The sequence below is a fragment of the Phalangium opilio genome, unplaced genomic scaffold (genome assembly GCF_054372755.1).
Source record: "Phalangium opilio isolate 3A_F unplaced genomic scaffold, DU_Popi_V2 ptg000095l_1, whole genome shotgun sequence".
Classification (NCBI taxonomy): domain Eukaryota; kingdom Metazoa; phylum Arthropoda; class Arachnida; order Opiliones; family Phalangiidae; genus Phalangium; species Phalangium opilio.
Genome location: NW_028324200.1, coordinates 1320731 through 1342117, shown reverse-complemented (window position 1 = coordinate 1342117; position 21387 = coordinate 1320731). Strand labels below are relative to the sequence as shown.

The following is a 21387-nucleotide window of genomic DNA, read 5'->3' as shown; positions in this document are numbered from 1 at the left end:
ATTGATATAGAAAATATGGACGAACACCAAAAGTATTTCACGTTAATCCTTGACGAAATTCAAATAAAACAGGAACTGGCATTCAACAGCAGTACAGGAGAATTAATTGGAGCTGCAAATCTTAATGAATTCCGAAATAAATTCATTGAATTAGATAATAACATTAAAGGAAAGGTTGAAATTGCAAACATAAACTTGGCAAATCAAATTCTTCAGTACATGGTCAGAGGACTGATGACCAATTTTAAGTATCCATTCTCGTTATTTCCTTGTGGAAATCTATACGCAGGAGAGTTATTTCCTTAATTTGGGAGGGAATCGAGAATTTACAGACAGCGGGATTTCGAATTCTCGCTGTGGTATACGATAAAGCTTCCACGAATATGAAATTAATTAAAATTTGTACGGAGATTGATAGAGAAGTAAACAATCACAGAGTGGGGTATAAAACCAAAAATCCTTTCAATAACGGTGAACCCTTGTATTTCGTGTCGGATGTTTGTCACATAAAACATCTAAAAATGGACTAAACAACAGTGGTAAAATGAAGAAACACAAAGATGGTTCAGTTAAACCAATCAGACTTTTTAAAAAAATTGGAAAACATTTGCTATGGCAGCATATAGTTGATGCTTATGAAATTGATTCAAAGTCCTTGCTAAGGTTAGCGCCTGAGTTGACATACAATCATGTGTATCCTAATGCACACAGTTGTATGAGAGTAAAGCTTTCAACCCAAATCCTGAGCAGTACTACCGCCAACGCTGTCGAGCAATTGGTTGGGAGATAAAGCGGAAGAGGCTGTCAAGTTTGTAAGACTTTTTGACGCTTTTTTTGACATCTTGAATATTTCTAACACCTACGCATTCTTCACAAAGAAGAAACCTGAATTAAAACCATTGATGAACTTAACTGACTGGCGTTTTAAGGTATTAAAGTACAAAAACTAACAAAATGTATAATTCCAGAAATTTTAAGAACTTTAAATTATTTCTAGTGGCTAGAGGATGATTTTCTCGGTTACTTAGACGAATGGGAATCTGAATAAAATGCTACTTGGTAGGGAAACTCTTGAAGGCATAAGAATAACAGGTAAAATAAACTAGAATAATCCCAAATTCTAACTCTCTTTAATTCTTTTAGTTTATTCAACTATAGAGATTGTAAAATTTTTGATAGAAAAAGGAGCACCCTACATATTAACAGCGAATTTAAATCAGGATTTGGTTGAAAACTATTTTGGACGTCAGAGAGGATCTGGTGGTTCTAGGGAAAATCCCACCGTTAGTCAATATGGGCAAGGGGCTAAAAGACTTAAACTCATGAAATCCATTATACCTAAAGTTAAAAATGGAAATTGCACGCCAACCCAGAAAAAACGGTGTAACCGAAAAACAATTGCTCGTAAGGAACTTCATGAAGAGCCACAAGATGTTGCACAAACCCATAATAAATCAGAAAATTTATTGGAGAAATAAATAAATAAATACATCTATCAATCAATCAAGTTTTCTTTACTCTTAGTAAAAGGCTTATTTAAATTTCTATGGGTTAGAACTTTAAGCTCTTTCCTTATACCGTTGCTAGTTAAACTGTCCTTTTTTGCATTTTGGTATACATTTTTATGCTTCTCGTTAATCCCTTCAAGTGACAGTTAATAAGAATTCTAAAATATTTTCTCCTGGCCGATTTCAAATTTTTCTTCTCATCCCCCCATAGTTTTTCCCAATTTTCCATTATAAATATATCTTCCTCTAAAATATCAATGATCTTAGCATTTCTATTTTCATTGTCTCTTAAAGGTGCATCACACTGCACAAAAGGAACTATCTTATCACAGATATATTTAAAACTCATATGCTAGTTTTGACAAATATAACAACCCTCCCCTATCTTGAGTTGCAGTCCACCGGTGATATGCTTCGGTTGCATCACTCTTCTTAACTAAGCACTTTCTTGAAAATTTTGGGCTTCCGTAGAGGCTAATTAATTGGTTCACTGTGTACCGAGATATCTGTTGAATTATTTTCAATTCTTTGTCTCTTGCTGCATCACTTAAGTCTGACTTTTTGATTTGTGTTTCTTTGACCTTCTTAGCGAATTTTTCTTTTTCCAAATAATTAGAATAAAGTTCATTGAAAAGACGTTGAGTAAAAATTTAAGTCGATACACCCTGATCCTTTGGTCCAAGCATCCTAAATGGCTCCATATGTAAAAAAGACATTTTTAACTCCTCGGCAAATTCTCCTTTGGTAAAAAGCCCGTGTCTTTTACTGTAAAATTTTCTTTATCTAAAAGCCCCGGTTTGTCATCCATAAAATCTGATAAAAAGTCGAATCCATCTTCTGAAAGCTCTGTAATTTTACTTTTCTTGATTTCTTCTAAAGCGTCCTAACACAAGAGATATTAATTTTAATTGGGAGCTAACATTATAACATGGCACTAAGAACTTACAACAATTGGCTTCGGCCTCCCAACAAAAGTCACCTTTTGTAAATCTGAAGAACTACAAAGAATCGCCCCTAGATTTTCTTATAAGTACTTTTCATCAAGTTTAATGCCTGAAAAAATAAGAAAGTATTATATTAGCACGCGCTTTATACAAGTTTGTCAATAGATAGTTGGGTACTGGCAAGCTGGCTCCCAAGTTTTGTAAATATTCACTAACCTTCCTCAATCTTTTTTCGTTGGGCCTTTGTCGGTTTCTTTGAATTGTATTTTTTGATATAATTATGATCTACCGAAATATCCTTAATTACGCTTTTATTCTTGATTTTATAAAAGAGAAATCGCGTCTACATCTCCACTGGTAAGAAAAATGCACGTGTCACGGTCTCCTTGACAGACCAAGGGCCAAAATCGAACATTTTCCAACCGGTTTTAACATATGTTTTTTGTTATTATTTTTCTGGGGCGAGACGGCGCGAAGCAGTGTATCCAATGAATGACTTCATATTTTTTACCAGGATATTCCCCCGTTTTCGAGCCCCCCATAGCCAATACGGATAGGGAGAGGGAAAGGCTTTACAAAACGACTCCGTACCCAGGGACAGGCTCCAACGATCCCCCTTGGCTTCCAGCAGCCCCTTTTATCGGAATTGTATAATATAATTGTAAATTTTCACCTTTAAGCAATAAATGATTTATACCACGGACTCGTCTTCGTTCTCTTGTAGCAAGCCCGAGTGGCCGTACCGACATCCTCTACCACGGCCGATACCACGGCCTCGGGATGGCATGATATCCCCACGGTCTTGGGGTGGCATGATATCCCCACGGTCTTGGGGTGGCATGATATCCCTACGGTCTTGGGGTGGCATGATATCCCCACGTTCTTGGGGTGGCACGATACCACGGCCTCGAGGCCTTCCAATACCACGACCTCGGGGCCTTCCACATCGCATTCCAGGTGGAGGGTCGGCCCAGGGCCTTGGAGTCTTCCAGATCGTCGACCGATCGCCGCCCCACGGCCTCGGGCGGGTCGCCCTATGGCCCTATTATCACCTCGGCGGCTTCTTACGCGATTAGCTTCATCCCCATTAAAGAGTTGAACTCTTACCGTGCAATTTTCGGAAATTTAAAATAGGCGATCCATATTGTTAACTAGTTGATGGATTTGACTTATGGACCTTCGGCGACGCAGTTTGATTTTTTTTCGGCGCATGAGCAGCCGGTGTGTTCGTCCAACAGCCATTCACTGGCTTTCAATTTAAAGGACGATTTTCGACAAACTGTCGTCAGCAATTTGCGAATGCTTTTTTCCGCATGCGAATGAGATTTTAGTTCCTAATCGGGATAATTTACATTTAATAAATTATTATAAGATAGGCATGTTAGAAGGCACATTATAATTCAATTATCCGTTTTTAACAACTGCTCTTTGTTAAGATTATGGCCAAATGAATATTAATATAAAAGAAGTGTGATTTATTCCGTGTACACACCGTTAAGCGACTGATTTGCTCCTCGCATAAACATTTAAAGATAATTATTAAATCTTACTTCTTGGGCAGCTTGATTACCGAACCCAAATTCCATTAGCTAAGCGTTACCCTCAACGCACATTTCACCAATTATGCTTAGAAGATGTTTTTCAATCTCGGTTAATTCTACGGGGCTTTTCTTCCCACCACCGGTCCCACAGGCTGAATTCTTAATTGCAGCTGCCTTCCCTTTGGTGTCCGATTTCCAATCAGCCCATGACTGAAGCAATAAACAATAGTCAAATGACTGTACTTAACACAAAACCACGTCAAAGGTGTACCAACCTTCTTCCATTTTTTCACGTCTTTCACTGCACAAAGTGCATCCGTATTTAACATCTCTGCCAATTGAGCCCACGATCTATCTTGCGCGAATTTTGTGTATTCCGCAGATAACCTCGCAGAAACTAATTCAAGGTGAGCCTCAAAATGGTCTAGTATCACTAGACGTTGTTTTTCCGATACTTTTATCGCACGTGGAGCCATTCTCAGCTTTAAATGTAGAAGAAAGTATACCATGAATTTATAAGATATTTTCAAAATTCATGAAAATTTTATTTTCATGTAGCATTGTATTTTCGACTTCTTTGTCAGCCTATTTGAATTAGATAAGAAACAACTTGATTAATTACAAATGCAGACTATGTGGATAAACTAGGAATTGGATAGTTAACTACTATTTAATGTAATGTCATTTAGTAATTATAACCAAAAAGCCTATTATATGTGAGAGTGGAAAATGCCATCACGTGAGATTATTTAACTTAGGTTTACCGTAAAAATAGCAACTTCTTCACCATTAACTCGGTAAAGTAATAATACTATTAACACAACATAACATATAAACACAATTTAAACATATTTTCATAGTTAGCAATAAAATATTCAATTGTTACTTATAATTTTTGTTGATTTAATGGCCTAAGATGGGCGTCTTGAGGACGTTGGTTGCGATTCACTCGTCCTTTATTTCTTGGCAAATTTTGCCGACCACCTCTAGGTCGGCCAACAGGCCGCCGTATTCGCGGCTGTGCGGCGGGTTGTTCCCTAAAATTCTCTTGGTCCATTTCTTCTGGTTCTAGAGGCGGATCTTGGTCCTCTTCAACCTGGTCTTGTGGACGGTTGATATTATCATGGTGGTCTCGAACAATTGGGTGTCGCCCTTCATGACGTCTTTCTCCGCGGCCCATTTCAGGTCCTTCGTAAGCTCCTTCGTAATATACGTTCACAGTAATATTACAATTATCCGAGATAGATATCAGTCTATCCATGTTGTTGACTAGATTTTGAAATAAAGACATTTATTATTTTGGTATTAACCTTTGTTTTACTTAAAGGTAAGACTATGGTAAATTTCATCCTGTATTGCTTACAGACTAAGAGGATTCATACCATTTACAGAAGGAGGCCTGGTTTTAGACTCATTCAGTGAGTCAGGCCTCCTTGCGTAACACCTTAAGCCTGGCGTACTGTGTAAATGGTATGAATCGTCCTAGTCTGTAAACTATGTATAAACTGAGGCTGAACTATCCCTTTAAATTTTAGGCGGTGGAAAAATTGGAAAAATTAGGGTGCCATAGCCGAGGGAAGAGAATGGAATTGTCTAGACCGAGCATGGATAACTCATAAGTTCATAAGAAATGTTCAACATTAGTTTGTAACTCGAGCTTGTCATGAAGTGGCCAAAACTGGACAATAACAGTAAACACTGATTTAAATAGAGATTGAACTTACATGGTAGCAGCAACAGTAAAATGCACAGAATTCTTTTACACCATAAAACTAGCTAAGCCTAATCCTTCCGTAAAGAATGCGCGTGCTGAAATACAATATCAGTTGTCAGCACGCGCAAAGCTATAGAGCTATTTCAGAGGGGGTAATGGCTACGTCACCAATGCTATTTGCCCATTGTAACAGATACATAGAAATATCTGGGAACTGAACCCTTGGCCATTCTGATGCTTCACTGGTATAATTATCAAGTTTCTCCTCGTAAGGATCGAAACCAACAAACTTTAGGAACTTTTTTTCATAAATTAGTTTGTCTTCATCAAGAAGCGAATCGAAATAGCCTTTCAAAAATTGTTTTGGCGTTTTAGAACTCATTTTTAAACTAATGTTCCGTCATTCTATAGGAAGAATCAAAGGTATACTGAAAAATCGTCTGCTAGGTTTGGCTCACAGAAAATCTGGCAGCCCGACACCGGGTAGAGAACGGTGGATGAATTCAGGGGTAAAAGGCGGTCTCCCCCTTTTATGAAAACTATGAAATTCATTGAATCTCCCCTAAACGAGTGAATGGGCTTCTGAAGCAATAGATATTCTCGGTGAAGACCAAGCTGTGTCAGAAGAAATATTAACTAATAGAGTTTCTGTAGAAGTGCAATACCTATTTCAAGGTCAATTGAGGTACAGACCGTTGGTAACTTGTGGGATGATGCCGAGAAAGTTAGCATTGGGACAGATACTTGTACGGAAGAAAGTATCCAAACAGAATTGGATGACTTCTATAAAAAATAGTCACTTTGGCTATGAAAGACCACACTTATGCAGCTTCATCACTACAATCATTGAGCCCAATACGTAATGAACCAAGAACAGCGGCTTTAACTTCTACACCCAAGGCAAATTTGAAAGGGCCATAAACACTTTTATCACCTTGTTTGAGCCTGATTTCTGAGGAGTCTGACAATTTGGAGCAAGATACTTTTGTGTCAGCTAATGCCTCATTGTACGAGCCCAGTTACGACAGTACTTCCACTTCCCTCTTAGAATCAGAAATAACTGCGAAAGAGAGCTTAGTTCAAGAAAAAAATATATAATTTTCGAGAGTCAACTTGATCAACTGCTATGTCGAGTACGTTGCCATGAAAATAATTGTACCATCCCAATAGACGTTTCTGAATCGTTAATGAGTGTAAATGAAGGAACTCAATTAACAATTAAATTAATTTGTACAAATGGACATGAGGGTATTTGGAAATCACAGCCCTTGTTGGGTAAAGTGCCTGCCGGAAACTTGCTTTTAGTTTCTAGTATATTACTCTCTGGGGCTACTTTTCACCTAGTTGATTCAATTTTTAAATTTATGGGATTGGTGGGTATTGGAAAAACCACCTATTATGATATCCAGCGTAATTTTGTAGTTCCAGAAATAAAGAGAGCTTGGAGAAAAGAACAAACTGAAGTAATAGAGGAGTTAAAACAGTGTCCAGAAATAAAAGTCTCTACTGATGGCCGTTATGATTCACCAGGCCATAATTCAGAATATTGCACTGTAACCTTAATGGAGCAAAACACAAACAAATGCATTCATTTCGAAATAGTCAATAAGGCAGAAACCAATTATAAATCAACCAACATGGAACTGAAAAGGTGTTTGAGAAAAATGTATGACTGTGGGGTGAAAATTGCTAACCAGTGATCGGCACATACAAATTGGAAAATTTCTTAGAGAAAATTACGAAGAAATAAATCATCAGTTTGACGTATGGCATCTGTCTAAGAATCTTCGAAGCAAAATTAAATTAGCTGCTCGTAAGAAAAAAACGAAGACTTAGATCCATGGGTTAAATCTTTGAGCCGGCACTTGTGGTATTGTTCGGAAATGTGCAACGGCGATGTTGATGTTTTAATAGACATGTGGAAATCTGTTTGCTTTCATGTGACAAATATACACACCTTTCCCAGCCTCCCACATTTTCAATCCTGTATCCACGAAAAGTTATCCCATGATGCTGAAAGAAGGAAAAAGTGGCTTGAAGCGGACACAGATCCTCACGATGCGCTTGTGAATATAGTCCACAATAAAAATCTTTTGAAAGATTTAAAGCAAGTAAATGCATTCTCGCACACTTCATCTTTGGAATCGTATCACAGTTTAATGCTGAAGTATTGCACTAAACAGCAAGAATTTGACAGTGAGGTAATGGAAGCTAGAACGATGCTGACTGCGCTGGATCTTAACTTCAACGTCACCAATACGTAGTTTTGGTGAGCCAATAAGATAATTTAATTTTTTGGTTACGTGTTGAAGGAAGGGACTATATATACTCGTCTATGAGTCGGACTGAAGTAAGGGCCAAACATTGTTTATTCCGTCTTAAAAAAAAGTATATCTATCCCTGGTCATATTTTCCTCATTTATTACTATTTTGTTCTTATAATCCTTAGTTTTAAAATAATAATTTAGAAAATGTTTGGATCTAGTGTTCATTTTACGTAGGCCTTAAATTGTTTTAAGTTAATTTAATTTTCACTTTGAGTTCCCGGCATTTTTTTATTTAAATTCCATCAGGAAAACCCAAAGTGCGAGTTTTTCGGGGAAAGACTCGTAAATCCGCCAAAGTGCGGGTTTTTTAGGTCGAATGGGAATGAGTACGACATTTGGTACGGCAAAACATTGACTCACAACGGGTATTTTCCGAAACGCTGGAAGCGCTACGGGACAGTTTGAAAGGCTTAGAAGATCGGAAATATTCCCCATCTTCATCGAAAAGTTCCAGCGAACATTCAGATAATGAAAACTCCCCTTATCGTTTGAAACGTCAATAGGGTAGCAATCGGCAACAGTGACGCCTTTCAATAAGTTTTTTGTTATTCTATCCAACATCTGCGGTACACACAATTCAGCAACTACTTTACTGGCGTGGAGGACGTCTTTGTCGTTTGTGTCTAATTTTTGAAATTTTGTCTTGGTTTTAGCTTTGAATTTTTCGAAATCATGCTGATTTTCAATAAAATGATACAGGAGTTTGAGATCGATGTAGAACTCGTCTAGGGGTGCGTTTCTATGGCATACGCTTTTAATTTTATGATTAAGCGATTCCAGGCGGTTATTTGTAGTATCTCCTAAATTAAAGTCTTGTCTTCGGTAGCACAACACCCACATTTCCTTTATAGGCAACCAGTTGTCTTGAAGATATTTGACGAACGCTGGTGCAGATACTAACCGTTCATCAAGGAGCATGCACTCAACGTTTTCTTTGTAAATACCTTCCGTCAAAAACGGATTTATGTAAGAAGAACGTTGAACGTAGCAAATCCACTACTCATCCTCGTATACTTTGAGAAACTTCGTCTGCTTATATTTTGACTCCACCCACAAATTCTGTGTATAGCGACTTCTAGAGATCGAAAATGTCATTCTTATCTCTATTTTCATGGTTACAAATGTTTTTCCGAAATTGCGCCAGTGGTAAAAAAGCAAAGTGGACAACAATGCGATATAACTCCCGATTTAGTGGAATTAAATTTTAAAGTTAAGATAATAAATAATTGATATTTCTTTTTTTAAGTATCAAGTTTTCTTTCTTTGTACTAATATTATTATTGTAGTACAACTATAAGTTATTATTATTTACCTGCTTATGAAGTATCCATTTTTTTGAGATTATAAGCCACTCACATCGAAACATGCAAAGTTGTCGAGGATGGGTAGTGAATTTGCTACAATAGTACAAAGAAAGAAAAGCTAGATACTTAAAAAAAGAAACATCAATTATTTATATTCTTAACTTTAAAACTTAATTCCATTAAATCGGGAGTTATATCCCATTGTTGTCCACTTTGCTTTTTAACACTGGCGCAATTTCGGAAAAATATTTAACCACGAAAATAGAGATAAGAATGACATTTTCGATCTCTAGAAGTCGCTATATACAGAATTTGTGGGTGGAGTCAAAATGTAAGCAGACGAAGTTGCTCAATAAAGTATGCGAGGATGGTACTAGAGGCTAAAGCTACGATCCGACGTTCTTAGTACATAAATCGGTTTTTTCTTCCGTGAGTGAATAGGCAATTTTTTGTGCATATTCCTTAGTTGCTAGTTCCACTACCTTTGGCAATTTTAACAAATTAATCTTGGCTTTAATTGCCTTTAAGACATGTAACAAACAAATTTCAACCAAGGCTCCAGGAAAGCAGTCCTTCAAAGCGTTAATTTCTGATAGGTCTTTATCAACCATAACACTTTTTATCTTTGACCAATTTTGATTATGGGTTTTGAACGTCTCGAAAACAGTTTTCACAGATTGTGACGTTTCCCTATACGATAGCCAAAGCCACAATTTCGTTCATTAGATTGCCATCCACAATCATGATTATGTACAAAGGCATTTTACAATAGTTCAGAGAATATGAGTAGTAGGAATTACTTAGATATGCAGGCATCCAAGTTGGCCGCCACCCCAAGATGGCGGCTATGACATCATCCACCCAAATATTGTGCCATTTTACTTAAAAAATCACGTGTTTCTTAAGATTGTCAATGGCTCGATGGGTAAAGGCAGGGTTTACTGTTGCGGTAACCAAAAGGAGACAAGTTCTAATCCTGAAAAAAGCCATCGAACCATTGACAATATTTTTAAATATAAAATAATGTAAGTCTAAGAAAGTAGTGTTAGTTTACCAACAAGCGTTAGTTATGAATGGCGACTTTTTTAACTTTAGCCTCTAATACATGTTTAGATATATATCCAAAAAATACTTAGTCGAGTTTTAAAAATTATTTGCATCAACCGTTGAACTTGAGTGGTGAGTATGAAGTCGGCTTAGCGGAAATAATTTTTCCAAATCACTGGGTGAATATAAGCGAAGATTTTAACAAATTTGAAATTCAGGTGACACGTGATGCAAGTCGTGACAATCATGTGGCTGTTCGAAAGCCTCTTGAATATCATAAATTGGAGTTACCAGTCAATCGCTATTTTAAGGCTTATGAGTACGAACTTCATAAAAATATTGTCGATATGTTAAATGATGATATCCGTATTTAAAAAAAATTACTTTTTAAATTAGTTAATAAAATATATTTTTATTAGTCTACTTATTATTGTTATTATTTATTAATTGTAAACCAAATACTGCGTTGTTCAGTAGTTTGAAGAGATCCTTCTCGAAGTCGTCTGTAGCCAATTTCCTTTTTTCAGTGTTAAAATCGATGTACTCCTTTAGCCAAGCACCTTGCACAAACTTTAAGATCCGGTGGATTTTGGTGATTTTTAACCCTTTCGATACGAAATACTTCAAATTACGATAATGCACCACGTATCTCTCCTTGTTGAATAGATTTGGGACTAATTTTGGCAAAGATTCCTTAATTTTTATATTCAAGGATGTCATCTGGTTCTTGGAATATTCCGAGAGCATCTGAGGTTTTATCGTCATCGATTCCGGAGCCAATGGATAGCAGTTATGTTCATTGTGGAGTGATTCGGGGTATTCTAAATCCACTTCTACTATATATCCCTCTGGTGCTGTATCCGTACACTCTAAAACGTCACGTTCGGAATCCTCCGTGGGATGAACCCATCGGAATTTTTTCATTGGTAATGCGTCGCACATGACCGTCCCGTAGAGGTTATTGCAATCTGCTGATATGGTACGTTAGTCGCTATCTCCAATATAAGTTTGATTAAAATACATACCCAGATAACATATGTATCCTTCTGGTTTCGATTTATCATATCCATCTAGATATGTATTATTGGCTTCTGCAAGTCGGTGACTTATCATTGAAACTCCCCCTCGAATTCCCTTTTCAATAAAGAGGTGCATATCTTCGTCCAAAAGTAGATCTAACCGCACCTTTGTCATGTGTAGAGCCGCTTGCCAAGCGTAACCGGGACCGGTATAGGAGTGAGCTGGGTCAAGGTGGTAGTACGTCATGCACATCTTCCTGAAGTTCTGGAAGACATCGGCCAAAAGTAGGGTGTCAGACAAGACGTACAAGTTGTGGTACTCCCCTGTAAAGATATGGTTTAGTTATTTTATGTAATCTTCTCTAACAAAATATATATCTACCTAAATTTTGAATATTGAATGCTCGCCACACGTTTTGTGCGTGAGTGTAGTCGTCTTGGCTCAGGGGTTCGTCTGTTAAATCGTTGTGGAAACAGTCTATTGTGGGTAGTTGTTTCTCAAGGAAGCGCTCCTCTGAATCCATGTACGAGTATGGATACACCCCCTTTCGAACCAGAAATGACTCCTCCGTTGGGTTGAAAACGGAGTTCAACAAGGGGAATTTAGTTTGCCCCCCTTTCGCTACGTTGGAAACTAAGGTTTCGAGGGATGCGGGAAGGAAACGAATGCTGTCGATGAATCGAAGACTACCGAGGGAGAATGAAATATAGGTCTCGCTATTGGATGCGATACAGTCAATCTTCTTTTCTTTAATAATGGCGATATGTTGCATTATAAGATGCGCGTCATATCTATGGATGGAAATTGTTGTATATAGAGAAACCAATCACACAAATAACAACAGAGAATTAAAAAAAAATACCTGCTAAGATTGTGCATGACGACTGGGATAAATTTAGGCGCTTTTAACTTGAGGTTACATGCTTGACATGCGCTCCCCCTATATGCGCCTGTATAGTGGTCGTGATCACGTGTTTTCACAGATCGTTCTGTGAATGGTTCTTCGCAAACGTAGCAACAAGTGGATGCTTGAAACGCCGCCTCCTCATCTGGTGTTAGTTGCATCGGGATGTTCACTTTCAATTTTTCACCTATAACGTCTGATTCGTCCAAGAGCATTTTTAGAAATTTGATGGCTCCATCATCACCTCTATTTGTCTCATGTTTACGTGATTCCCTGAAAATAAATTATGTATTAGATAAACCGAAGTATGTTTATCGAATTTTCATCTAACCTGTTGGACCGATGATAACATATGAAAATCCACATGTTTTATGCAAAGCCAAGGTCGTTGTCGATGATAGTGACGTGTCAGGCAAACATGTTGAGACTTTTGAAAGTAAGGACTCAAAGTACGCAACGATAATATATGGAACCTGTAAAGGAATAATAGTTGTACACACACACCATTAATTATATAAATAGCTAAACAAAGAAAAATAAATACCATTTGATTCCATCCGAAGTTTTTGAATCTTAAAATAGGTTCGTCGTGTGGCATAATCACACGTTGTGGATCATGAACATTACACTCACGCACGTGTTCTTCGTGGGTACGAATTGACGCGCTTCGTTTTAAACACCGACGACAGTAAAATGCCTGATGCGCGTGTTTGGTGAAACCACTGAGAAGGCGACTTAGGTTGCGAATCAAAACAAAATGTTTTGATTCCCCGTTTGACACCAAGAGAAAATCAACCTCCCTATCTTTGGGAACTTGTCTTTAACTCACGTAACGTGGGAAGTACCCCTTTTCATTTGCGAAAATATTTATAGACAAATTGTTCGCCTCCTCAAAACGTTTAAGTTTAAACGAATCGAGTTCAAATGGGAATGTAATTCCACACAAGTTTAGTTCATTCTCGTACTGTTGATAATGGGCGATACGAGATGGGTTGCCCATGGAACTAACTAACGCTAGGGACGGTCCGCACCAATAGAACTTACATTAGTCTCTCTGAAAAACATTCGTTGATAAACCCTCCCGCTTTTAAATCCCCCCTCCTAAAATTTGGTGATTCAAAACGGAAATAAGGTAATTCTTAACGCCACCTATAATTTAGTTTTCGTACTAATATACGGGATCCGCAGTAGAAGTCGTCCGCTATGCTAGGCGTAGCTTAACCATGGCGTAACCTTTGTGTAAATTGTGCTACTATGGAACTAACTAACGCTTAGAAATTCATTTTATCCCTAACTTTTAAACATAATTTATTTACGGAACTAAGTATTTAACACTTTAAAGGTTGTACCGTTGTTTTTAAAATAATTATAAATATGGATATGTGTGTATAGTGGTTGTAGAAGTGACAATCGCCAAGCTCATAAATAGTACATGAGATATGCAGAGTTTATCGCTTTTCCTAAACCTAAGCATAATTATGAAATAGCAGACTGCTTTTAAGGTTTTTTGTTACCCCCCCCCCGCCCTTTTAAAAATTGAATCACTTTTCCGGTTCGCACCAAAATCTCGCTAGGGTGCGTTGTCACCGAACATTTCTCAGATATTCACGCTTGCGGACCGTCCTTAGCGTTAGTTAGTTCCATGGGTTGCCTACAACTGGGTGGATTTTGGCAATAATCGACCATAAAAAACACTTATTGTCACGCATATCTTTCGGTTTAACGTTCACGGTAGGTAGCCCTTTTGTTTTCAATTACAGACGGTAATTGGAAATACGTTCCACCTACTAGCGGTAGGTATTGGATAATGTTAATTTGAATGTATAAAATACGGTCAATCTCCCAACCACTCCCCTTAGACTCGAGTGCATTCAAAGTTTCGACTATTTTATCCCGACTGGCGTTGACCTGTCGCGGAATAACGTCTGGTGATATAGTGGCGTGTGTAAACCCACGAAAGTACGGACTAATTTCAGTCACAGCGCCCGTGTTCCGTAACTCACGCGTGTATCTCGCGTGTACAACAAGGTACCATTTAATACCTTTCTTCTCACTCAGTTTGTTTCTTACGTAACCCTCTAGCTTTCCTCTATGTTCGTTTATGAACAAAATAGGGTCCGTTACGCTATATAAAAATTCTATGCGGTTTGCTTCTCCATTAAATTTGCTTGTAAAGGGAGGAATGGGTAAGGCTCTATGTCTAGAAGGTGGACTTTGATTGGGTCTAAAATGAGGGGTTCTGGTAAGATTTGTAAGATCTAGAGAGGGAAAGTTATTTATCTCTTGTTCTCTTTGGGTAAGGGGAAACAAAGGGATCTCAATTTTTCTTGAAAGGAAGTTTCTTGTTCATCGTTTTGTCGAAATGGAGGGAAAAGAGCGTCTTTCTCAAGTCTCGTTGTCCTCTCAATAGCGGGAGTGTGTAATTCTTTCGCTATAGTATTAGAAGGTTCTTGCGAAAGAGGGTCATCGTTTATTGGGGGAGGTAGAGTGACTTTCTTCATTCTTTCATGATTAATTGGGTCATAAGGGGTTGACGTTAATATAGGTCTTGGGGTAATTCTTTCCGTTGGGCAATTATAATATTCTTTTCTCTTGGAATGACTTTTCAAACGATAAGGGGGTTTTCATTATCTGAATGTTCGCTGGAACTTTTCGATGAAGATGGGGAATATTTCCGATCTTCTAAGCCTTTCAAACTGTCCCGTAGCGCTTCCAGCGTTTTGGAAAATACCCGTTGTGAGTCAATGTTTTGCCGTACCAAATGTCGTACTTCATCGTCCTGGGTTTTGTCGGTAGGGGAACGTTGGGCGGAAACCACTAAGTTTTTAACGCCATTTATCAAAATATTTAAAATCGTATCTCTGAATATTCATATCGATACCACACTTACGATAATGGATATATACAGGAATAGATCTGACGAGTCAAGGGTTATTTGCGTCATTGTGATTGCTCAAATTTCTTTTTATTTATATTTTTTTTCAGTTGACCTATCTTAACACATTTAACATAATCAGACTTTGCTCTTTAACGATTAGAAATCCTTAAACTTGATAAGATTTCTCAGTTTCGAATCCTGCCGACTGCGCCAATTTATAAGCCTTTTTGTTCGAAGGTAATAAAGTTTAGATCTTTGGTAGGGGGAAAATCATAAAGATCCAACCTTCGTTACTTCACACCCTTGGTCCAACCTCGAGTATACTCATTAAGGGAATCATTGCAGTTAGTAGTGGCGAGTGAGTTATAAAAATAAACGGGGTGGCTCATAAAATTTTTGGACCAAAAGCGTATCCGCGTTTTGTATGTCAAAAGAGTCAAATAAGATCAGTTGCAAAGAATCAATATTTATTAAGATAGAAAAAGATAACTTTGGACCTAAAAACTTATGTTTAAACCTATTCTGGTAGGGGATATTAATTTCATTAGTTTTACTTACATCTTAAATTTCTCTCGAATTTATAACCTTGATTAGCAATGACTGGAGTTCCCGGGGTCTTAATTTCTTTTAGGGTAATACCTCCTTCTGCCATTTACTTGAAAATATTTAAGTTAGGACCAAATGTAAATTTAGCGCATGCATTAAAATTAACTTTTCTTTAAAAAAATCTTTTGTAAGGGGTCATTAAGGGGATTATTTCTTAATTATTCATCAATGTCGAAATAATAAAATTGACAATTCTCAATTGCAAACAATTTTCCGTTAAAGTTTCTATTCAAAAAATTGATCTTAGATTGTTTCTTACGGTTTTTTGGAGTCCGATGAAGATATATAATATTTCTCTTTTTTTTCTTTCGCGCACTTTCACGCACTAGGAATGTCCGTACTCCGGTAGGGGTAAAGAATTACGGTATGATAAAATTTAGTGTGATCCGAGGTTTAACCGCACAGGGCTTCGCCGTGATATTTTTATCTCGAATGTCGTGAAGAGCCCCCGGAATGGGCTTTTATCCTTTTTACCAATGGGTTCTGAGGCAGTAGATTCTGGACGAATCACGAGGCATCTTGATGACGTTATGAGTTTAAAACTAGAACTTTCTGGAAAACCCATGCACGTAGTTTACGTAGGCCAATGCTTGAATTGAAAATACTGCTCTGGTTTGGCACGTGTTAATGCTGTAGCCTGGTACGGGGATTTTGCAACTTTCTGGAGTTTAATGTCAATCGTGATATATGACTTCTACTCTATTTAGTTTGGAAACTTGGAATTTCACGGGCTAGTGTAATAATTCAAGGTATAGTGTTAGGGATGTTATATTAATTATTACAAATTAAGCACAAGAGTAATTAATGTAATTTAAATATTATTGAGTCATGTAAAGGGAAAGCGATCCGTGTAATTTAGGTAGGAGGTATTAAATCAATCTTTATTTAGGATATTAAGGTTAGGTTTATTTAATTCTTCAATTTATTATGTGGAAGGAAACTCTTATCCAAATTTTAATATGAAAATCATAAACGAGAAAAACAATATTTAAACAATTAAATTTAATTAAATGAAAGATATTTCGTCTCAGATAGAGTCAAAGAATATTGGTTATTAATTAGGAGAAGGACTTTATTTATAACAAAATTGTTCAATTGGCGATTGAATGAGAACAGAAATACAGACGTGGCTCTACATGGGATCTCAGAACTTTTAACGGCGGAGAGGGCACGAGGCGAGGCTAGGCCCATTTTTGTACATGTTAATATTTTTCATAGGATTTCTTTAAAAGTTGAAACGTTTTTTCGGTAAGCAATTTAAAACGGAAAAATGAGATAAAACCGCTAATTTTTCTAAACAAAAAGAAACACAGCTAGCCACTATGTTAAGCCTAGATGTATATTTCGCGTCTTTTGAAACTTCCCAAGTATTCCTCCGCGCATGCTCAATTGCTCATATGCTCGTTGGAATTTCGGAAATCCGAATGCTGCGAATTACGTGTGTGCAGTTGAAAAAAATTATCCGATGCGTAAGATCCGTGCGGTCCGTCCGATGATGTTAGATGTGCGCTTGCCTTTAGTTACATCGAAATGGTCAATACAAATATTTTAGGTCGAAGCCAAATTTGATGATGCCTTTATAAGTTTTTTATGCATTCAATATAATGAAGGTTAGTATCCACATGGTTTTAAAAGTATTTTTTGAAGCTCCAAAATATTTCTGCAGTGAGTACGCAGGTTGAAATAGCGAGACGCATTAGCCGCAAAAAATGACCCACTGACAACTTTGACAGTCAAAGGTGATATTTCCTCGGGAGATCGTCTCCATTGTGACATCTCATAAATAATTTGCATGGCCCTTGGGTATTGATTTATAGTGCGTAATCTTGTGCTCCATGATATTCAAGATTCTATGAGTAATATAGAAATTCAATCCATATTTTTGGCTTTTAAAATAGACCTTATTCAAAAAGAAGGAGGCCACCTTATCGTCTGCTTGATATATGTTAAGACGGAAACTCCGGAATTTATGTGGAGCCTAAGACGTTAGATAGAGCTTCAAAGATACCAGTCCACCAAAGCCCATTGTTTGAAGCCATATTCAACGTCTTTCGATCCTTACGACGTAGTCTTAAATGGATAATGAAATGATCTAACAACCATTATTTTCGATTTAAAATGATAAAACAAAACGTAAACGAAACTTACCTAACACACCATGGATTAACTAACGCTAACTAGCCTTAACATCCTTTTGTTTAGTGGAGTCTAAATTTACGTTTACACTATATAACGTGGAAATTAGGGTGGCGAAGCGGTTAGCTCTTTCGCCTCGCATCAGGAGGATCCCGGGTTCGGTCCCGGATTGTGACACCGGGGAAAATCATGGAACAAATCCTTCTGCGTTGAGTTTTTAAGTTCTCTCCCCACTTGTTAAAAGGAGTTTTCCTCCGCGGTCTAACCCGATTTCTCCTTTCCATCAAAACTTGCAGAGGTTAACGGTAGTAGTTAGTATAGGGCGCTGTGGGTTAGCTGTGGCATAGGGGCTAGCCACCACCCTCCTATGCATTGTAAAAGGGCCCACCTCTAAATAAGCCACACGCGTAGTGTGGAAATCCTTTCAAAGACAAAAGCTTTGATTATTATTATATAAATGTAGTAAAGCTGAATTAAAAAGTAAACACCCAATTTGAAATAATAATATCAAAAGATGTTTCTGGAATATTGAGATGAGACAGAGCTTTATAGCTACACAACTACAAAAAGAATCGTAATGCCGAAACATATTTAAAATATTTTCATTTAGAATTCTGCAAAAAGAAATTGTTATCATTATGTAAGAGATCTTTTCATCGTACTCAATGTAGATTAACTTTGATACGCTTATGGTGTTTGAATTCAGATGCAATGTTCATTACTCGTTCTATATTAACTTCGATATGCGTATAGTGTTTCAATTCAGATGAAATCTTCATTACTCGTTCTACATAAAATCCTACTTGTGTCACTTCAAAGAAAGAAGTTTATCTTAAATAATTAAATAAATATAATTGATTATAATTATTTTATTCGTCAGTATTTTACATTAACTATAGATAAGTGGATTTAAGAAACTTTATTCCTAAAATAATTTTAAACAAAGCTATTGTTTACGTTTCACTTCTAGCGAACACCTATTTCAGAACTTTTTTAAATTTAGGGTGTATATGGCGATTGATTCACGTTAAGGAATAAGAAAATGCGTAATTCCGTGAACCTTTGGTGGAAGCCCATTATGTTCAAGTAATAGTAATCCAGAAGAGCTTATTTTTGGAATCATTGAAGATATCCCTATTTTTGAAAAGAAAAATACTCGAGCCGAACGTAAAACTAACGCAGAAATGATGGGTTATCTTAAATATCACCGCAAATTGTTAAAAAGCAGTTCCCAGAGGTCGAATCAGACAATGACCTCAATCCTTACGCGATTATCGCGGCTATTGTAGCGATATCAGAAACTTTCGAGGATATAAGCAGAATATTAAAACTGCTTACGCACTCAAAGTCTTCCTGTTATCTAAATAACCTATTGGAATGTTTCTATTACTTGGCGTGCATTTATTATTTCGCCACGTTGAAACACAAAGTCGGGAAAGGGTAAGATTACAATTTTTACGTCTGGGGTAAATTCAACCGGAAATGAAATTCTCCATCGATTTTAGCATTCATTATAGGCTGTATTATGCCTGATTCGTGGTTTGAAACCCAGAAAGATATGCAAATTGCTAGACGGAGTAATGTTGGACAGCAATGCATTGATAAATACGTGTATTTTAACTTGTTGTCTTAGGACTATAGGGTATTGAAGTGAAAAGAACAGGGGTGTAAAACTGCCTTCCATCTTGCTTTTTGGCGCCTGCGCTTTAGTCTCTTTGTATCTTGAGAGTGCGCGGAGACTGATGGCTTGTACGTGCCGATCCCGAGGGTTGGTAACTTTGACGAGCCCCTTTTTTACGTTGAAAAGGTCTATTATCCCCCATCCAATCAAATCTATGTATATGTAAAAAGGCTAAGTGGGTGTAGTTATACGCGAGGGCAAAGCTATAAATCTTGTAAGATAACATGGTAATCTGTTCACATTTATGCCATTGTCTGACGCATCGATACCCTTAGTTACCGAGTCTGAAAATTACCACATAAATATATTATGAATTTCAATGCATTAAAGATGGGAGAACGCGTCTAATCAGTCAACAGATCCGTATCATAAACCACGAGCTAGCTCTAAATCAAATCGTTAAAATTGTTGCTTATGCCGAAATCGGTAAAACATCGACTTTAGTTCAATACACCAAAAAACGTCCGAATTAATTTATTTTAATGATGATTTGTAGATAGTAGGGTTAATAAATGCTGCAGTTTTTGCATTGGGAATTGTAGATGCATACAAATCCCGCGTAAAAGAAACCAGACAAACATTGAATTCCTTCTCAATTAAAAAAATTAATGGATAATTATTAATTAATTTTCTTGTGATTATTTAATATTATTATTGTTTTTAATCATTTATAATAATAAATAACAATAACTAACAAATATTGCTACAAAAAAATTAATGTTTTTAAATTAAAATTAAAATTGTAATTTATACAATGAATAAAGGTGTTTTTTAATTTTTTATTTATTATTTTAAAGTTTAATTTTATTTTTTTCCAGGAATTGTTTGTTACTTTTGGAATGGTTTCAAATATGTATTGAACAATTTAATTTAACCCTCTTCCCTTCCATCTTCTTAAGGCTTTAGTGGTTGCATTCCCTTTAAAGCATTCCAAGCGAGCCTTTTCTTGTACAAACCAATGAAGTTTACTTTGTTCGAAAATTTTGTTCACTTTTGCTGGAAAATTTTGAAACTGAAGTTAGGCCTAGCAATTTTGTCATTATTCCACTTACGGGAAAAAAACCTGAAAAACGCACCAAAATATATGAGGAAATTCATGGGTCTAGTTCCATATAAGAGCTTGGGCCTGGCTGTTCCTTTTCATTAATTTCTTCTTTTTTTTCGCCACTTTTTTAAAAAATAAAACTTCATTACCATTAACTTATAGCAGAAGCTAGATTTAAATCAATAACAGTTGCGCCGAGAAACGTTAGGAATAGCCGGGAGTGTGGCGCACTTCGGTAAGCCAAGCTTCTGGGTTTAAGGGCATACGACACATGTCGGCGATCCTACCCTATAGGTGCCGACTGCCCCGTGTCCGCCGGAGGTGACTTGACCCCCACACCCCTTCCGTCACCTCCCGCGTAAACCTCATTTCCTTCCCTGATTATTCACATACTGAAACCTGAATAATCGCATCCTTGTCGCGGACACATTGAAACCCCCTCAAAAATAACGTTAGGAATCCGCGATAAGTTTAAATAAGTATTTAAATCACATTTTTTTTCCGGGAAATTCCCCATTTTTTGCCACTTGTACAAATGTTTCTTTCCTCAGTGCCATTGTTCCGGCGGCCTCCAACGTAAAAATTTATCGTTACCTGGGACACCTGGCATCCTTGGAAACTTATGGTTTCCTCAATTTTTTTGAGGTTTTCCCCCATATTTCTTAATTCTTTCTCCATTTTTGTAAGGAGCGAAGGCACTCGGCGTTGCCCGTCAGCCCGTCGGGACATTTC

General features: G+C 37.1%; 4 protein-coding genes across 4 annotated transcripts; all 4 read right to left on the bottom strand.

Annotated features, from left to right (window-relative positions):
• Window positions 1–2720: 2720 nt before the first annotated feature.
• LOC149635051 (uncharacterized) lies at window positions 2721–4081 on the bottom strand. The gene is made up of 2 exons (XM_089850889.1): window positions 4003–4081; window positions 2721–3786 (listed from the first exon to the last, which is right to left on the bottom strand). The coding sequence occupies exons 1-2, from the start codon at window positions 4036–4038 to the stop codon at window positions 3622–3624; spliced, it is 201 nt and encodes a 66-aa protein (XP_089707015.1). The 5' UTR covers window positions 4039–4081; the 3' UTR covers window positions 2721–3621.
• On the bottom strand, window positions 4042–4469 carry LOC149635050 (uncharacterized). Its single transcript, XM_089850918.1, has 2 exons — window positions 4269–4469; window positions 4042–4203 (listed from the first exon to the last, which is right to left on the bottom strand). The coding sequence occupies exons 1-2, from the start codon at window positions 4467–4469 to the stop codon at window positions 4042–4044; spliced, it is 363 nt and encodes a 120-aa protein (XP_089707044.1).
• Window positions 4470–4879: 410 nt separating this feature from the next.
• LOC149635048 (uncharacterized) lies at window positions 4880–15930 on the bottom strand. Its single transcript, XM_089850888.1, has 2 exons — window positions 15746–15930; window positions 4880–5262 (listed from the first exon to the last, which is right to left on the bottom strand). Exons 1-2 carry the CDS (start codon window positions 15837–15839, stop codon window positions 4880–4882), a joined length of 477 nt encoding a protein of 158 aa, XP_089707014.1. The 5' UTR covers window positions 15840–15930.
• On the bottom strand, window positions 8263–13362 carry LOC149635049 (uncharacterized). The gene is made up of 8 exons (XM_089850883.1): window positions 12854–13362; window positions 12641–12782; window positions 12268–12582; window positions 11787–12196; window positions 11411–11728; window positions 10810–11353; window positions 9748–10028; window positions 8263–8978 (listed from the first exon to the last, which is right to left on the bottom strand). Exons 2-8 carry the CDS (start codon window positions 12673–12675, stop codon window positions 8263–8265), a joined length of 2619 nt encoding a protein of 872 aa, XP_089707009.1. The 5' UTR covers window positions 12676–12782; window positions 12854–13362.
• Window positions 15931–21387: the final 5457 nt, after the last annotated feature.